The 16,469-nt window shown below is 44.2% G+C and overlaps 1 protein-coding gene across 1 annotated transcript; it reads right to left on the reverse strand.

The window, feature by feature from the left end:
* Positions 1-13,454: 13,454 nt before the first annotated feature.
* Positions 13,455-16,042, reverse strand: LOC126425217 (uncharacterized). The gene is made up of 2 exons (XM_050088173.1): positions 15,865-16,042; positions 13,455-14,356 (listed from the first exon to the last, which is right to left on the reverse strand). Exons 1-2 carry the CDS (start codon positions 16,040-16,042, stop codon positions 13,455-13,457), a joined length of 1,080 nt encoding a protein of 359 aa, XP_049944130.1.
* Positions 16,043-16,469: the final 427 nt, after the last annotated feature.

Genomic DNA, 16,469 nt, shown 5'->3' on the forward strand with positions numbered 1-16,469 from the left:
TATAATGGTTGTGTTCCAGTATAATTTGTATTCATCATTCTTCAGTACATTTTGTGGTGCATACTTGTATGTGGGAACGAGTTGTTTTATTAGTGTATGTTGTATGACAAGTTGTTGATGTATTATTTTTGCTACATTGTCATGTCTTCTGGTGTATTCTGTATTCGCTTATTATTATCATTATTGTTATGCCATATTATTGTGTGAGTCTGTGGAACAATATATTACGTCGTTAGTGTTATCTCTGTCGCACTTCCAATTATCGTTACTGCTTTCTTTCCGATTAAAGATCTTAATCTCAAAATTCCGCAAACACATGCAAAAGTATGATTCTACATACTTGCAGCATATTCGTGATAACAGGGCTTTGGGTAGTCCGATGCAATCACGGTCACCTCTTAACTGAGCAGGACAATTAAACAGCAAACCGCGACCGCTGCTTTATACGCTGCAGTGCTGGGGTTAGAGTTCCCTCCAGCTAGCTGGAGGGTATCAGTGATCATAAGTCAGTGGTTGCATCAATGACTACAAGTGTAATAAGAAATGCCAAGAAAGGAAGGAAAATATATTTGCTTAACAAGAGTGATAGGGCACAAATCGCAGAATATCTGAGTGACCACCATCAAACGTTCATTTCTGAGGAAGAGGATGTGGAACAAAAATGGAAAAAATTCAGAAACATCGTCCAGTACGCCTTAGATAAGTTCGTACCGACTAAGGTCCAAAGCGAGGGGAAAGATCCACCGTGGTATAACAATCATGTACGAAAGGTACTACGGAAACAAAGAAAGCTTCATCATAGGTTTAAGAGTAGTCGAATCATAGCTGATAAGGAAAAGCTGAACGAAGCGAAAAAGAGCGTAAAGAGAGCAATGAGAGAAGCATTCAACGAATTCGAACATAAAACATTGGCAAACAATCTAAACAAGAACCCTAAAAAGTTTTGGTCATATGTAAAATCGGTAAGCGGATCTAAATCCCCTATTCAGTCACTCGTTGACCACGATGGAACCGAAACAGAGGACGACCGAAGAAAGGCAGAAATACTGAATTCAGTGTTCCGAAACTGTTTCACTGCGGAAAATCGTAACACGGTCCCTGACTTCAGCCGTCGCACGGACGCCAAAATGGAAAATATTGAAATAAACGATATCGGAATTGAAAAACAACTGCTATCACTTAGTAGCGGAAAAGCATCCGGACCAGACGAGATACCCTTAAGATTCTACAGTGATTATGCTAAAGAACTTGCCCCCTTTCTATCAGCAATTTATCGTAGATCGCTGGAAGAACGTAAAGTACCTAGCGACTGGAAGAAAGCGCAGGTCGTTCCCATTTTCAAGAAGGGTCATAAATCAGATGCGAATAATTATCGGCCTATTTCGCTTACGTCAATCTGTTGTAGAATAATGGAACATGTTTTGTGTTCTCGTATTATGACGTTCTTAGATAATACAAATCTCCTTCATCATAACCAACATGGATTCCGCAAACAGAGATCATGTGAAACTCAGCTCGCCCTATTTGCCCAAGAAATTTACAGTGCCGTAGACACTGGCGAGCAGATTGATGCCGTATTCCTGGACTTCAGGAAGGCATTTGATACGGTTCCGCACTTACGTTTAGTGAAAAAAATACGAGCTTACGGAATATCGGACCAGGTTTGTGATTGGATTCAGGATTTCCTAGAAGAAAGAACACAACATGTCATTCTTAACGGTTCAAAATCTGCAGATGTAGAGGTAATTTCGGGAGTACCGCAGGGAAGCGTGATAGGACCTTTATTGTTTACAATATACATAAATGACTTAGTTGACAACATCGGTAGCTCCGTGAGGCTATTTGCAGATGACACGGTTGTCTACAAGAAAGTAGCAACATCAGAAGACTCGTACGTACTCCAGGAGGACCTGCAGAGGATTAATGCATGGTGCGACAGCTGGCAGCTTTCCCTAAACGTAGATAAATGTAATATAATGCGCATACATAGGGGCAGAAATCCATTCCAGTACGATTATGCCATAGGTGGTAAATCATTGGAAGCGGTAACGACCGTAAAATACTTAGGAGTTACTATCCGGAGCGATCTGAAGTGGAATGATCACATAAAACAAATAGTGGGAAAAGCAGGCGCCAGGTTGAGATTCATAGGAAGAATTCTAAGAAAATGTGACTCATCGACGAAAGAAGTAGCTTACAAAACGCTTGTTCGTCCGATTCTTGAGTATTGCTCATCAGTATGGGACCCTTACCAGGTTGGATTAATAGAAGAGATAGACATGATCCAGCGAAAAGCAGCGCGATTCGTCATGGGGACATTTAGTCAGCGCGAGAGCGTTACGGAGATGCTGAACAAGCTCCAGTGGCGGACACTTCAAGAAAGGCGTTACGCAATACGGAGAGGTTTATTATCGAAATTACGAGAGAGCACATTCCGGGAAGAGATGGGCAACATATTACTACCGCCCACATATATCTCGCGTAATGATCACAACGAAAAGATCCGAGAAATTAGAGCAAATACGGAGACTTACAAGCAGTCGTTCTTTCCACGCACAATTCGTGAATGGAACAGGGAAGGGGGGATCAGATAGTGGTACAATAAGTACCCTCCGCCACACACCGTAAGGTGGCTCGCGGAGTATAGATGTAGATGTAGATGTAGCTGTAGGACACGAGACGGCCCCGTGGTGTGGCGGTATGGTAGCTGGGGACAGGACAGGACAAGAGAGGGAGGTGGGGGGTGGGGGGTGGAAGCCCCTGGCGTGTGCAGTCAGCAGTCAGCAGTAGCGGCGGGGTTTCCCGCCAGCTGCGGCCGGGTGGGGTGGCGCAGCGGCGAAATGCGACCCCCCTGGGCCCGCCCGGGCCCCCCAGCTGAGTCACGACACGACACGGCGCGCCGTGCGTGCGTGCGTGCGTGCGTGCATCTGCCGGCCGGCCGCGAGTCGCCTCCAGTGGTCCGCAGGGGCCGCGAAAATCTGCGTTTATCCGCAATAATCACTGATCTGCCGATAAAAACTTGCGCCGATGCGGATATTCACAGATATATAACTCTTCTATGTGCGCCGACGCAGCGTAAACACTAAGTAGTTAAAAGCTCTTTTAAAAAGTAATTATCGAAGTTAAACTATTTGTTTTTGGGACCGAAAGACAATTTCAATAATTTACATTTTCATCAGTTTTAAGTTTTAATTAGCTAAAATATTAAGCACCTTGCCCAAAATTTTTCGAGTGTCTTAAAAGTCCTAGTAATGGTACCACCTACGAGCAACAGCCGTTGTCATTGTATAAATTATCTTCGGTTGTCTATTTCACTTGTAAAATGAGTCCCACCCTTCGAGAAATAAGGGACCACGCCTTACAGAACCCTCGCGCCCTCTATCAGCACCTACTAGCACGCTTGCAGTGGGTACGGCGCTTTACCCGTGTCAGTTACCGCTACGACTCACTAGCGGCTGCATCAGCACACGAAGTCATCACATCCTCATCGAAGCCGAGATAGCTGTTTTTCCAGGTACCATCAAAAACTCCACTGCTACCGTACTAACAGCATTCTGATAACACACTTTCCTGATCTTCCGCCCATTTTTCAGGCCCAGATTAGTATGTGCCTCGATGGTGAACCGTGACTATCTAAGACTATTTATGGATCTTCCAGCAACCGCTGTATTTGGCGCTGTCAGGATATCTGCCTTATAGAACACAGGGAGAACGTATTTTTTAATAGAGTAATGTAATCCAGCCAACTGAGTACTTTTCTATCGCCTTCCTGCACTATTAGTAGTTTATGCACTTAATGACCTCTAATTCGTATGTATGTGGTTATTGATTAATATCAAGATACGATTCATTATCGCGAAACCGGTTCAACGTTGGTCCCACAATAGATGAGGATTAGCAGCTACAAGGGGACACTATAGTTTTTTTGAAGACATTATCACAGTTTTTCTTAAATCTTTAAACTAATTAGTCAAAGGTATGTCTGCATACTCTGGTTCTATCCATTACAAACGGCAGATGAAAGCCTGCCATTGTAAAAATAATGGGTTTATTTATAAAGTAACTTAGCTGCTACCAGTCACAACTTTCTTTCTATTCATAAAGACTGTCCATAAAGGGATGACCCAGTTTCAGTGATATCTTAGGACTTTTTAATTTACAGTATTTACAATAGACCATACACGAAACTGATCCTAAACTAGCCTAGGTTTTCTAACTAACGTTCAGTACGTGCAGCTTCAGTTATACAGTACACAGTAGAATTAAAACCCAACTGCTCCCACACTTCGGTTAACAAGTCTGGAATAATGCAAGCAAAACCGTCTTCAGTTCTGTATCTCAGCTCTGCCAAATCGTTAGATATTTTTATCTAATAATGAACTACATTGCCTCACTGAGGCTCGAACCCGGATACCGCTTATTGCGAGTGGTCCTCTTACCACTTAGGCGAGCCCAGCATGCTTCTCAGACCGAGTCAAACTTCCACATGTCACTCACCTAGCTGTTTCTTCACGGCCCAGTGACGAAAATGACAACGATGGTCTACGATTTCTCGTTGTTCAAAATGGTTCAAATGGTTCTGAGCACTATGGGACTCAACTGCTGAGGTCATTAGTCCCCTAGAACTTAGAACTAGTTAAACCTAACTAACCTAAGGACATCACAAACACCCATGCCCGAGGCAGGATTCGAACCTGCGACCGTAGCGGTCTAGCGGTTCCAGACTGCAGCGCCTTTAACCGCACGGCCACTTCGGCCGGCTATTCTCGTTGTCTTGATTCTAAAACTCTTACAGGGGAGTCACGAGATGTACGAGTCACGGGAAATGAATTAATAATCTGTGAGAAGAGATCTGTGTCATATGGGAGTTTGGGTCGCTACGGGGAACAGGCTGGGACAGCCGAACTGGTAAGGCGACCGCTCGCGACGAGCGGTAAATGCAGGTTCGAGTCCCGGCCCGGTGCAGATTTTCATACGTCCGCCTTAGGTAGTACATCTGTCTATAGTTAGCGGCGGAACCTAGGTACTGTCTTTTATAAAGCCACAAAGGGAAAAAATTGCAAGGGGTCCGATGAACATGGGAGCCAGCAGAAAAGAGCTCTGCCTTATTGATAATTACGGCCAGTCCATCAGTCAGGAACTTGGACGTTCATCCACTCTTGTGAAAAAAGGTGCTAATGAGAAGGAGCTCCACCATGTCACCAAATAAAGTTTCCAGGTTCACGTTCTGATCGAGGAAAGAGCCTTTCTTTCAACGTATCCAGATAAACCTGCCCTGTTACGGTAACTTCAACGAGGAAACAAAAAAAGGGCCCCTAAACTTCGCTTAGGGACACAGCGCAGGAAACGTTTTACTTCGGGGCATGTTTTGATATTGTAGAGGTTCATGAGGATGTTCTGATAGCCAGATGCTAACATTATGGGCACTTACCTTCCCACATAGATGAAATGTTGCCTCATCACTGAACACCACACGATCAAGAAAGTCGTTTTCCGTTGCAGAGTCATAACGTACACCATAGTCAGCTGGCTTATCATGTCCCACCTGCAACCGGTATGCCGCATATGTAAATTTTCCTTAAAACCTTCCACATTGTCGTCTTTGACAACTGAAGTTCAAGTCTTGTTTTCCGAAAAGACTTCTTACGAGTAGAAAAGTAAACTGCTCTGACGTGAGGCTGCTGGTCGTCCCGCGTTTTTCTCTTTACACACACATACGGTCGTTTCGGATTGACCGTACTGTCGACGGTTTTTTTGCACATAGGGGATCAAAATGTAACGTACGTTGAACTGAAATTTCTGATTCATTCTTAAGCAAGCTGTACAGTAAAAAATTCTTTACACTCAGGAGCCGCAATGTTACGTATGTGGCGCTGCAAGCGGGGAAAAAAAAAGGAAGCAGTACTGGCTTATGTGCTCATCTAAAACTGTTTGAATTACCCTCTGTGGCCCTGAGCAAATACTCTACAACGCTTACATACTGGTACCGTTACAATTTTAACTAGGACATTCTTTTATGGACACCGTGTATTTTACACGACGCTCTTAGGAAATGATGCGGTTTACTTGTGCTAAGGCGTTTATTCTTGATGTTTCCGATGTTTGAGGTGCTGTATTGTCGTGTTGTCTTTATTGCAACACATAAATTACGCACAACTATTTTACATTTTGTGCCAACATTTACAGGCAGCCCGAGATCCAGCAGTGGGATCACGTATATCTGGTACCACAGCTGACAGACAGTCTGTTAAAAGACTAGCCCATATTTGAGTACTACGTACACGATGGTGAAAAGAGTATTCATCTACTGCTGCCCACGGATGCAGCGTGAGAATCCAGTTCAAGAAGCAAGGCATCAGCGCCGATTTTCGAATTATGTGTGGGCGGGAACTATTGGCGATACACTCAGAGAACCTCACATACTACCAGGCTGGTTGACTGGTGCAAAGTATCTTCAGAGCGTATCAAATGATTTTCCCGTCCTGCTCGAAAAAGTACCATTCCAGAAACGGCTGAAGATGTAGTTGGAGAGCCGCGCGGGATTAGCCGAGCGGTCACAGGCGCTACAATCATGGACTGTGCGGCAGATCCCGGAGTAGGTTCGAGTCCTCTCTTGGGCATGGGCGTGTGTGTTTGTCCTTAGGATAATTTAGGTTAAGTAGTGTGTAAGCTTAGGGACTGATGACCTTAGCAGTTAAGTCCCAAAAGATTTCACACCCTTGAACATTTTTTGTAGTTGGAGCATCAGCCTATATTCTCCGAAATGTCCGAGAACACCGCATACAGGCGTTCAACGGACAGCGGATTGGTCGGGGTGGTCCAGTACGCTGGCCGACTCGTTCCCCGCGGCCTTGCTCCCTTGTGGGGACACTTGAAAACTGGGCTGTACTCGAGCTCCATTAATGACGGGCGAGCACTGCAGGAACGCGCCATCAGCGTCTACCAGAGCATCCGTGACCAACTTTGAGTTTTTCAGAGTGTGCATGTTTCTCTACGATGTCGGACAGAACCCTGTCTCACTATGAATGGACACCTTATTGAGCTGTTCCTTCAGTTATGGCCCTCTAGTGCAGGTCGTGTGTAACAACAAGCAGATACATTAGACGCTCTTCTGTTTCAGACTAACACACGAGTCTGTTCTCATTTGTTGACTCTGTGCTTACAGCAACCTGGAGGTCGTTCGTCATAACAAAGAACTTGCTTTCACAGTAGCTTAGGTGACACGTGCTCATAGCTCTTAAGTTAAGCCCATATTTATTGAATATTTTTTCTTGTTTTCGTTCTCACTACCACCTCTCAAAACATCGAATACTTTTCCTAATACTCAGTATACATAAATCATTACGAACATACATAACGTAAACTGCATTTTACGGTAGATATGCAGATGACACACTACTGCTAGTAAATGGGGATGCCAAAGGCATAGTGGACATTCTAAATTGTTTAAGTAGACTGAACCAGAACATCACATTTACAGTGCAACATGAAGAAAATGGACCTAAATGCCACAAGACACAACAATGTACGCGTATTAAAAATTCATAGCAGAAAAGACAATGACCAACACCACAATCCGTGCAACTCTGGGCCACCCAAACATTTGCAGACAAGCGGCATATAGGTGAGTGCTGCCAACTAAAACACCCTTGAGCCAAGAAGACATGCAGCAGGGAGCCAGTGAATGCACGGGTCGCGCGCTTGACTCAGTGCTAGGCCAAGTAAAGGAAGACCCAGACCGAAACAACACCACAGAAAACCAGGACAAAAACGAGTGTATACCTAGATGCCATACACCGGCAACGCATCACAAAAGACTGCAAACAACTTTAAAAATTGCAAAGTAAAAATTGGATTCTCTACATCTAATAAACCTCAGAAGCAACCAATACATAATATAAAATGTAGTCATACCTACGTTGGCATTCCGGAATATACAAAATAACACGCAGGAAATGATTTCCTCGTCAGATACACAGACCACACTTCATCCTCCACCCACAAAACACACACACACACACACACACACACACACACACACACAGAAATACGAAATACAGGATACCCATTTACAAATCTATAGCAGAATTTCAAATTACTCCATTGTCTGCTAAAAATCATAAAATGGATCCTGTTGGAGGAAATGGTTAGATTCAAATCACAAAACATATGAAGACGAAACATTAAATGAGAAAACGGAAAGAGAAACAGTGAATTTCTTCAGATGCCTAGATAACGTAATTAAATTAAAATATACAGAGATGTGTATCCTTGTAACTATACGAGGCATGTCAGTACCATTTTGGGAAAAAACACGTAAAACCAACGGTTCGTTTGAAAATAAAAAGAACTACTTGAACACTTTTTCTACATAGGTACCAACTTTACCCAGACATTCGTCGTAGTGAGAACCCAACTTTTCTATGCCCGATTCATAGAAAGGTGGTGCTGGTGCAGACAGGCACTGGTGAACAGGCTTTTCTCTTCTGCGTCGTCACCGCTGTCAACGCGCCTTCCTCCAAAATACGCTTCAACTGCGACAACAAGCGGTAGCCGGAAGGCGCGAGGTCGGGGCGGTACGGCGGTAGTGCTCCCAGCCGAATAGCTGGACGAGGTTCCGGGTGAGACCGGCAGGGTGGGGGCGTGCGTTGTCGTGGAACAGCACAGCGCCCCCACTGACCATCCCGCGCCTCTTGTGTCGAACTGAGCGCCGAAGTTCTCTCAATGTTTCACAGTATTGTACCGCACTGACGGTTGAAACGTCTCCGTATCAGCCGCTCCATTGATCTCAGAAAACAATCTTCGGTTGTGCTACAATTCTTAATGAGTCATATGTTCGGTATGACTATGCCTGGAGAGAAATATGGACGACAGTGCGTGATATTCAAGCGGCATTTCAACGACAAAGGACAATGTCTTTTTCAGTTTCAAATTCATAACTGTGTTCTGTATGTATCTGTGTAATTCGTTATCATGTATCGCGTCATATCGTTCGTGTCCCTACTGTTGTCTACTAGCATGTCTGTAGGTTTCGTTCAACGTTAAGGGCTGTTTAGCCAGTCTTTGTGTAGAGCTCTGAATACGGCTACGTTGGGTCAGAGACGCATTAGCGGCCACTGGTCAGCACCGACGGTGAGGCCGGTACAGGCAGAAACCGCTTACGCTCTCTCAGCCCTTTCGGGTTGCTGCGTAGGCCCCGGTAAGTCAACATGCTCCGAGTAGCATCTGTAATTGACAAGCTCAAATGTTTAAGAGTTAGCTTCGTTTGAGTTTCCGGCAGTCACTCTAGTGTGAGACAAGTAGTTCAGTCAGGGAACGGCACTAATTTCGTTAGTATTCAGTTTATTCGATGAGATCTTTCACTTAACTGCAACTTGGCGTGGACGAGCGGCTTCGCCACGTGATGCACAGTTTTAGTTAGTTTCATGTACCACGTATGAATCTCGGAAGCTTTGTGGAATGCTTCTCTTAAATTTTATTTAATTCACCGTCTGATTTGTGCTTCTGTCCCACGGACTTAGAAGCCCATATCTTGCTGCACGCCGAGCGCTCTAAGGCCGCCTTGCCGCGGTCCGCGCGGCTGCCCCCGTCGGAGGCTCGAGTCCTGTGTGCGTTGTTCTAAGCGTAAGTTAGCTAAAGTTAGATTAAGTAGGTGTACGCCTAGGGACCGATGACCTCAGTAGTTTGGTTCCTTAGGAACTTACCAGAAAATTCCAAATTTTCCTGCATCAACACGTGCGTCTCCTTGTAAACCAACACGTAAACCCCCCTAATGGTTGAATCACGGTTGATAAATTTATTCACAAAACTAGTGAGGCAGTCGCGCTCTGACCCAGTGAGCAACATGTGGAGTAGGAAAACTTGCTGCTAAATGCCATCTTTTGTTGTGCGAGTGATCTGTGTGAACGTGGTGTGTGTGTGTGTGATCCTGATAAACTGCAACCAGTAATCTAGCAGGCTTGTCCCACACGTGCCGGTTCACTTGTTGCGTTGTATAATGTACAATGTATCGACATTCAGGCACCAGTATTCCAACTTCTACCGCCTATTGTTAGTTTTTGAATTTTGTGTTATTATTGGTGAGGTGCAACCAGTGGTATTTTACTGCCTAGTGGCCGCTAACGCCCCAGTTACCTGCCCTGGAGGTTGGCGCATTTTTGCGGCAGTGTACTTCTCCCTCGTCTTGCCGACGCTGTCCGGCATCACGTGTAGTTCGACAGCCTACTTGACTGCGGTGCGGATTGTGGTTTCTTTTGTCCACCTCGGTTGCAGTGGTTCCTTCTGCCTTTCGATCTTTCAAACACCGGATTCTGAAGACGCAGTGCTGTCTGTCACTTTGTCCTCGCTTGAATTATTCCATCGTTACGTCGATTTGGTGAGAGGATTGATCGGCGTTTAAACTGTCCCTTGTTTGTGTTGCCATCCTGTTAGGTGAGCATAACTCTTGGCTGCCAGTCTCACCGCTTACGCAGCTGAAGGGACTTTTCTCAGGTCGATCCTTGGAGCACTGTCTGTGGATCACTCCCTTCTTTATTTGGTCTGATTCTGTCAATTGTTTATAAATAATATTTTGTTTTAATTATACCTATTGCTTGTGGCCTTCAGCCAACAAATAATTTGAATTCTTTCTTAATAAGGCCTTCAGCCGTCAGTGTAGCTTGTGTTACAGTCAATTTTTTTTTAAATTATTGTTTTAAAAAATTATTTCCTTAAATAAAGTGTAGGTGTGTACTGTGCAGCCGGCCGCTGTGTCAGAGCGGTTCTAGGCGCTTCAGTCTGGAACCGCGCGACCGCTACGGTCGCAGGTTCGAATCCTGCTCCAGGAATGGATGTGTGTGATGTCCTTAGGTTAGTTAGGTTTAAGTAGTTCTAAGTTCTAGGGGACTGATGACCTCAGTAGTTAAGTCCCATAGTGCTCAGAGCCATTTGAACCATTTGTACTGTGGAACAAACGGTAAATGATTAGCCCCCGTCCACACCATTTCCTGTCTTCCCTAAGTCCCACGTCTCATGCTCTTTTCTGTAAGAATAAATTTTGGCTTCATAAAATGTTTTAGGAGTTTTTTTTTCAGAGCTGTACTTCCTTTTCGGACATACCTCGTGTATAACAGGTAGAGATACAGATTATTAAGATAAATATTCCCCGTGTGACCTACAGCGTTATCTGTATCGACTGCTGTTGAAACTGTTTTGTTTTTGTTCGTTTGGTGCTGTAACGGTAACTGTGTACCGTGCACAGAAAATTGCATGTGTAGTTTCAGCGCAAGTCGAACACAACGAAACAGTAAATAGAATTCCATTCTAAATTCGCCATTAGTTCTGCACGAACAGTGATCATTAATTAAAAATTCGCTGTGTTTTTATTTATTACGGTTAAGATAACAGAGCCGGCCGGTGTGGCCGTGCGGTTGTAAGCGCGTCAGTTTGGAACCGCGTGACCGCTACGGTCGCAGGTTCGAATCCTGCCTCGGGCATGGATCTGTGTGATGTCCTTAGGTTAGTTAGGTTTAAGTAGTTCTAAGTTCTAGGGGACTGATGACCTCAGTAGTTAAGTCCCATAGTGCTCAGAGCCATTTGAACCATTTTTTAAGATAACAGAACTATGCAGAACGTCACACATCGACAATGTCATTAATAAACATGAAATATGCACTTTTAAATGGGAATTCACGTAATTCCTCGTGAAAAATAAAAAGAACATAGTAGTCGGTACCCAATGTATTTTTAAGGAAACCCATAACTCTGCCTATATCCTTAAAAATAATTAATGTTGTTTGCGTCTATGACAGAATTATAAGGTCACTGGCAAACCTCAGACTTTCTAAGAACGAGGGCTTGCTATGTAGTAAAGTGATTTTTTTTGTGTTGAAACCCTTAAAGCTTTTTAAATCATATAAACGAAATTATCTTTTTAGATCCTGATGGTTCACGTCTACATACCTGCGACCCTCTGCAGCTAGAGGGGCGTGTAACATGGCAGTGTGTAACGTAACGGGGTTTCGAGTTGCGAACTCGAAGACTTCGCGCCTCCTCTTCAGCACAGTGCCAGAGCGCGGCATCTGCAGCCAACCGTCCGGCGCCTCGGATTCACTGTCTTCCGTCATCATCATCATCATCATCATCATCCATAGAGTCCCGTTTCGATCCCATCCGATTTTTGTGTTTTCGGAACACCTTCGAGGGATTCACTTTACAGTGATGAAGCAGTGCAGGCTGTGGCGCCGTCAGCAAAACGAGACACTCTGCAGCGACGGTATCAAGAAAGCAGTTGGGAGAAATGCGTTCGCCGCCGGGTTCACTATGTTGAGAAATAAATATGTAGCCATGAGGAATAAAGATGTACACTCCTGGAAATGGAAAAAAGAACACATTGACACCGGTGTGTCAGACCCACCATACTTGCTCCGGACACTGCGAGAGGGCTGTACAAGCAATGATCACACACACGGCACAGCGGACACACCAGGGACCGCGGTGTTGGCCGTCGAATGGCGCTAGCTGCGCAGTATTTGTGCACCGCCGCCGTCAGTGTCAGCCAGTTTGCCGTGGCATACGGAGCTCCATCGCAGTCTTTAACACTGGTAGCATGCCGCGACAGCGTGGACGTGAACCGTATGTGCAGTTGACGGACTTTGAGCGAGGGCGTATAGTGGGCATGCGGGAGGCCGGGTGGACGTACCGCCGAATTGCTCAACACGTGGGGCGTGAGGTCTCCGCAGTACATCGATGTTGTCGCCAGTGGTCGGCGGAAGGTGCACGTGCCCGTCGACCTGGGACCGGACCGCAGCGACGCACGGATGCACGCCAAGACCGTAGGATCCTACGCAGTGCCGTAGGGGACCGCACCGCCACTTCCCAGCAAATTAGGGACACTGTTGCTCCTGGGGTATCGGCGAGGACCATTCGGAACCGTCTCCATGAAGCTGGGCTACGGTCCCGCACACCGTTACGCCGCTTTCACACTATACGGTTTTGACCGTACGGCAAAAAGCCGTACGAGTTTTAGCCGTGCCTGTGTTGCTTTCACATTACACGGCTTTTTGACGTGACCAGTTGTTGGTGTCTATTCAGTTTGCTTAATGTGTGTATCAAGATGAACCGTAAACGAGTTGTTGCTTTGTGGTTGCTTCATCGTCGCCGCAAAAGAAAAGGTCGTCTTTTGTGGGTACACCCCATTAACCAGAGAAGAGACGAAGTGGGTTTATTTTATACACTCTTTGAAGATTTGAGGAACGACGGAAATAAATTCTTTAACTATTTCCGAATGTCTATTACCTCGTTTGACGAATTACATAGAAAACTAAAGGATGTGTTACAACGACAAAACACACAATTCCGCAATTGCATCCAACCTGTTCAAATGCTGGCTATCACGTTAAGGTAATTTAATACATAAAAACTAGTTCTGTTTATTTACTTATTTATTTGTGTTTTACATTTTTATTACGCTCAGATTATGAAGTAGAAAAGTCAATATCAATATCAGCAGTTGAAACCAAAGAGTTTGTAGCAGGACTGACTGTACTGTCACTTTGTGGCGACAGGCTCTCTGCAAAAACGTTGTAGAACTGCGTTGTTGATGGTGGGCCTTCATGGCTACTTGTGGAAGGCGAAGGGTATGGTGGTGGCACTTTATTAATTCGTTGATAAGAACTGCGACCTTGAGAAGTCTGTAATGGTTGTTCGAGAAAAGTAGTTGGGTTTGGTGCAGCTGGAGGAGGACGAATCTGATGCGTATGGTAAGAGGATATTGGAGCAGCATTTTCCATAGGTGAATAAGAATAAGCTTGAAATCTATTATTATAGGGCATGGGAGGTGTGTAATGGGTAAATGGAGGAGGTTGAGCTGTCAATATATTTCTCCTTTCATATATATTTTCTATAACTTTGAGGACTCCCATCTGAAACTGAAGATAATCCTGTTCATCAAATTTTTCCAGATGAGGCTTCAGACTAAGTAAAAATGACATTTTGCTGCAAGGTTTGTCTTCTTCCAGAGCTCGTAATATTTTCATTTCGATTGCATCAGGTTTTCTATGTTTTCTGTTTGTATGGCACTCGCTTTTGGATGTTTGTTGTGTGGGTGCTGTATCAAATGGCCCAGAAACATTCTCAGTATTTTCGACGGAGCCCTGCGTTTCTATATCTTCTTCCAGTCTGGCGGTGCGTTCCGATTGAAAACTGTCCTCCGTCTCTCGAGCATCATACAGCTTTTTTAGAAACTGCAGCTGATCAGAATATACATACTTTTTCATTTTCTTTGCTGCTGAGCCACTTTTTTTCGCAGCTTGAATTTTTATGTTTGACTTCACAAAGGAGTCTCGTAGATTGGTCCACCTCCGTATTACTTCTATACCTACATCAAAAGAAAACAAAACTGTATGAAAACATTTTAATTTTGTATAGAAAAAAGCAAAACTGTAACAAAAAATGTCCACTGCAAACTAAATGTCACTGATTTTTTTTCGTTTTGTTCAGGTATCTGGCAAGCGGTTGTTCCTTCACTGACTTACATTTCCAGTACAGAATTGGGATTTCTACAGCAAGTAAAGTGGTTAATGATGTATGCACAGCAATTTGGTCATCACTGCGGGAAGAATGTATACAAAGACCGACCAAAGAGGTATGGGAATCAATAGCGGCTGGATTTGAACGTACTGCTAATTTCCCCCACTGCTTAGGAGCGGTGGATGGAAAACATATCCGTCTTACTGCCCCATTTAATAGCGGATCAATGTACTTCAATTACAAAGAATACTTTTCTGTGGTTCTGATGGCTGTAGCGGATTCCAACTACAGGTTCATTTATGTCGACGTAGGAAGTTATGGCAAAGACTGTGACTCTTCAGTGTTCAGACGGTCCAGTTTATGGAAGTCAATAGAAAGTAATTCCCTGGAATTTCCAGACGTCCAATGTCTGCCTGGTACGGAAGGTCCAAAAGTACCCTACTTCTTCGTGGGAGACGCAGCATTTGGCCTACACACGCATTTGCTCCGGCCTTTTGGGGGAACAAACTTGACAGTTGAGAAACGTGTATTTAATTACCGTTTGTGCAGAGCAAGGAGGTATGTGGAATGTGCTTTTGGCATCCTCACCAATAAGTGGCGGTTGTTTCACCGACCTTTAAATGTTCATCCAGATTTTGCAGTAAAAATGGTTAAAGCTTGCATTGTTTTACACAATTTTGTACGTCAGAGAGATGGATTTATAATTGAAGACACCACATCCTTCACTGGTTTGGAAGACTTAGCCCAAGATGCCAACATAAGAGGAGGACTGACAGCCAACGCCATAAGGAACACTCTTTGTAAATATTTTATGACAAATGCTGGAAGCGTGTCATGGCAGATGTCAAAGATATAAATTAACAAGCCTTTTCCTTTTTGTAGATTGTTTGTGAAAGCCTGCGACTGTATAGTAAATAGTTTTCTTTATAAATAAATTACTGCTACCACTCACGTTTTTAATCGTTTTGTTTATATTTTGTACGACGCGTTTCGGGAAATAATTCCGATCTTCAAGTGCGTTTTTTTCTCTAAGTTTTCATTATGTGTAGTGTTTTTTTATTTGTGAGGTCTTGTGCGTGTTTCTCTTATAAATTACAGTAAAGAAAACAGAATGCAAGACCTGACACATAAAAAGACACCACACATGATGAAAACTTAGAGAAAAACGCACTTAAGGATGGGAATTATTTCCCGAAACGCGTCGTGCAAAATATAAACAAAACAAAAAAAACGTGACTGGTAGCAGTAATTTACTTATAAACAAACGATTTACTTTTAGAATAAAATTTATAACGTTAAATAAAAACTGTTTAAAACGTATTAAATGTAATATTAATATATTAAATAAATACTTACCAAACGCATTTTTATCTTTGTCTTCCATCTCATCAAAATCTTGCTTCAGTGCTACGCAAACTTCCCGCCAAGCATTCTTTGTAGCAATACGATCTCTATACGCATCTAGAGTTTTGTCCCACAGAACAGGTCTTACTTCCACCAAGGTTATCAAAAGTTCAGTATCAATTTCATCCATTCTTCTACACTTTTCAGTAAACAAGAATAAACACAAATGAATAAAACGACACTACAACGAACTAGTCGACGCCGTACGGCTCAAAACCGTCCAGTGTGAAAGCATGCACTTAGTCACGTAGGCCACTGTTGTCGAACTTGCCGTACGGCGACCGTCTGTTGTAGTGGCAAGACACGGCTGCAGCACGGCACGGCAGCGGCATTTTGCCGTCGCCGTATAATGTGAAAGGCGCCATACATTTCTTCACACCTACAGCCGTACGGCTTTTTGCCGTACGGTCAAAACCGTATAGTGTGAAAGCGGCGTTAGGCCGTCTTCCGCTCACGCCCCAACATCGTGCAGCCCGCCTCCAGTGGTGTCGCGACAGGCGTGAATGGAGGGACGAATGGAGACGTGTCGTCTTCAGCGATGAGAGTCGCTTCTGCCT

Source organism: Schistocerca serialis, chromosome 10, assembly GCF_023864345.2.
Source record: "Schistocerca serialis cubense isolate TAMUIC-IGC-003099 chromosome 10, iqSchSeri2.2, whole genome shotgun sequence".
In the NCBI taxonomy this organism is placed as follows: Eukaryota; Metazoa; Arthropoda; class Insecta; order Orthoptera; family Acrididae; genus Schistocerca; species Schistocerca serialis.

What these genes read in the sequence shown, in the direction of transcription:
- LOC126425217 (XM_050088173.1), bottom strand. Translation starts at nt 16,042, where the DNA reads ATGGATGAAATTGATACTGAACTTTTGATAACCTTGGTGGAAGTAAGA. An exon ending in CAAAGATAAAAATGCGTTTG is followed by an intron (nt 14,357 to 15,864) that starts GTAAGTATTTAT and finishes CTTTTGATGTAG; the next exon opens with GTATAGAAGTAATACGGAGG.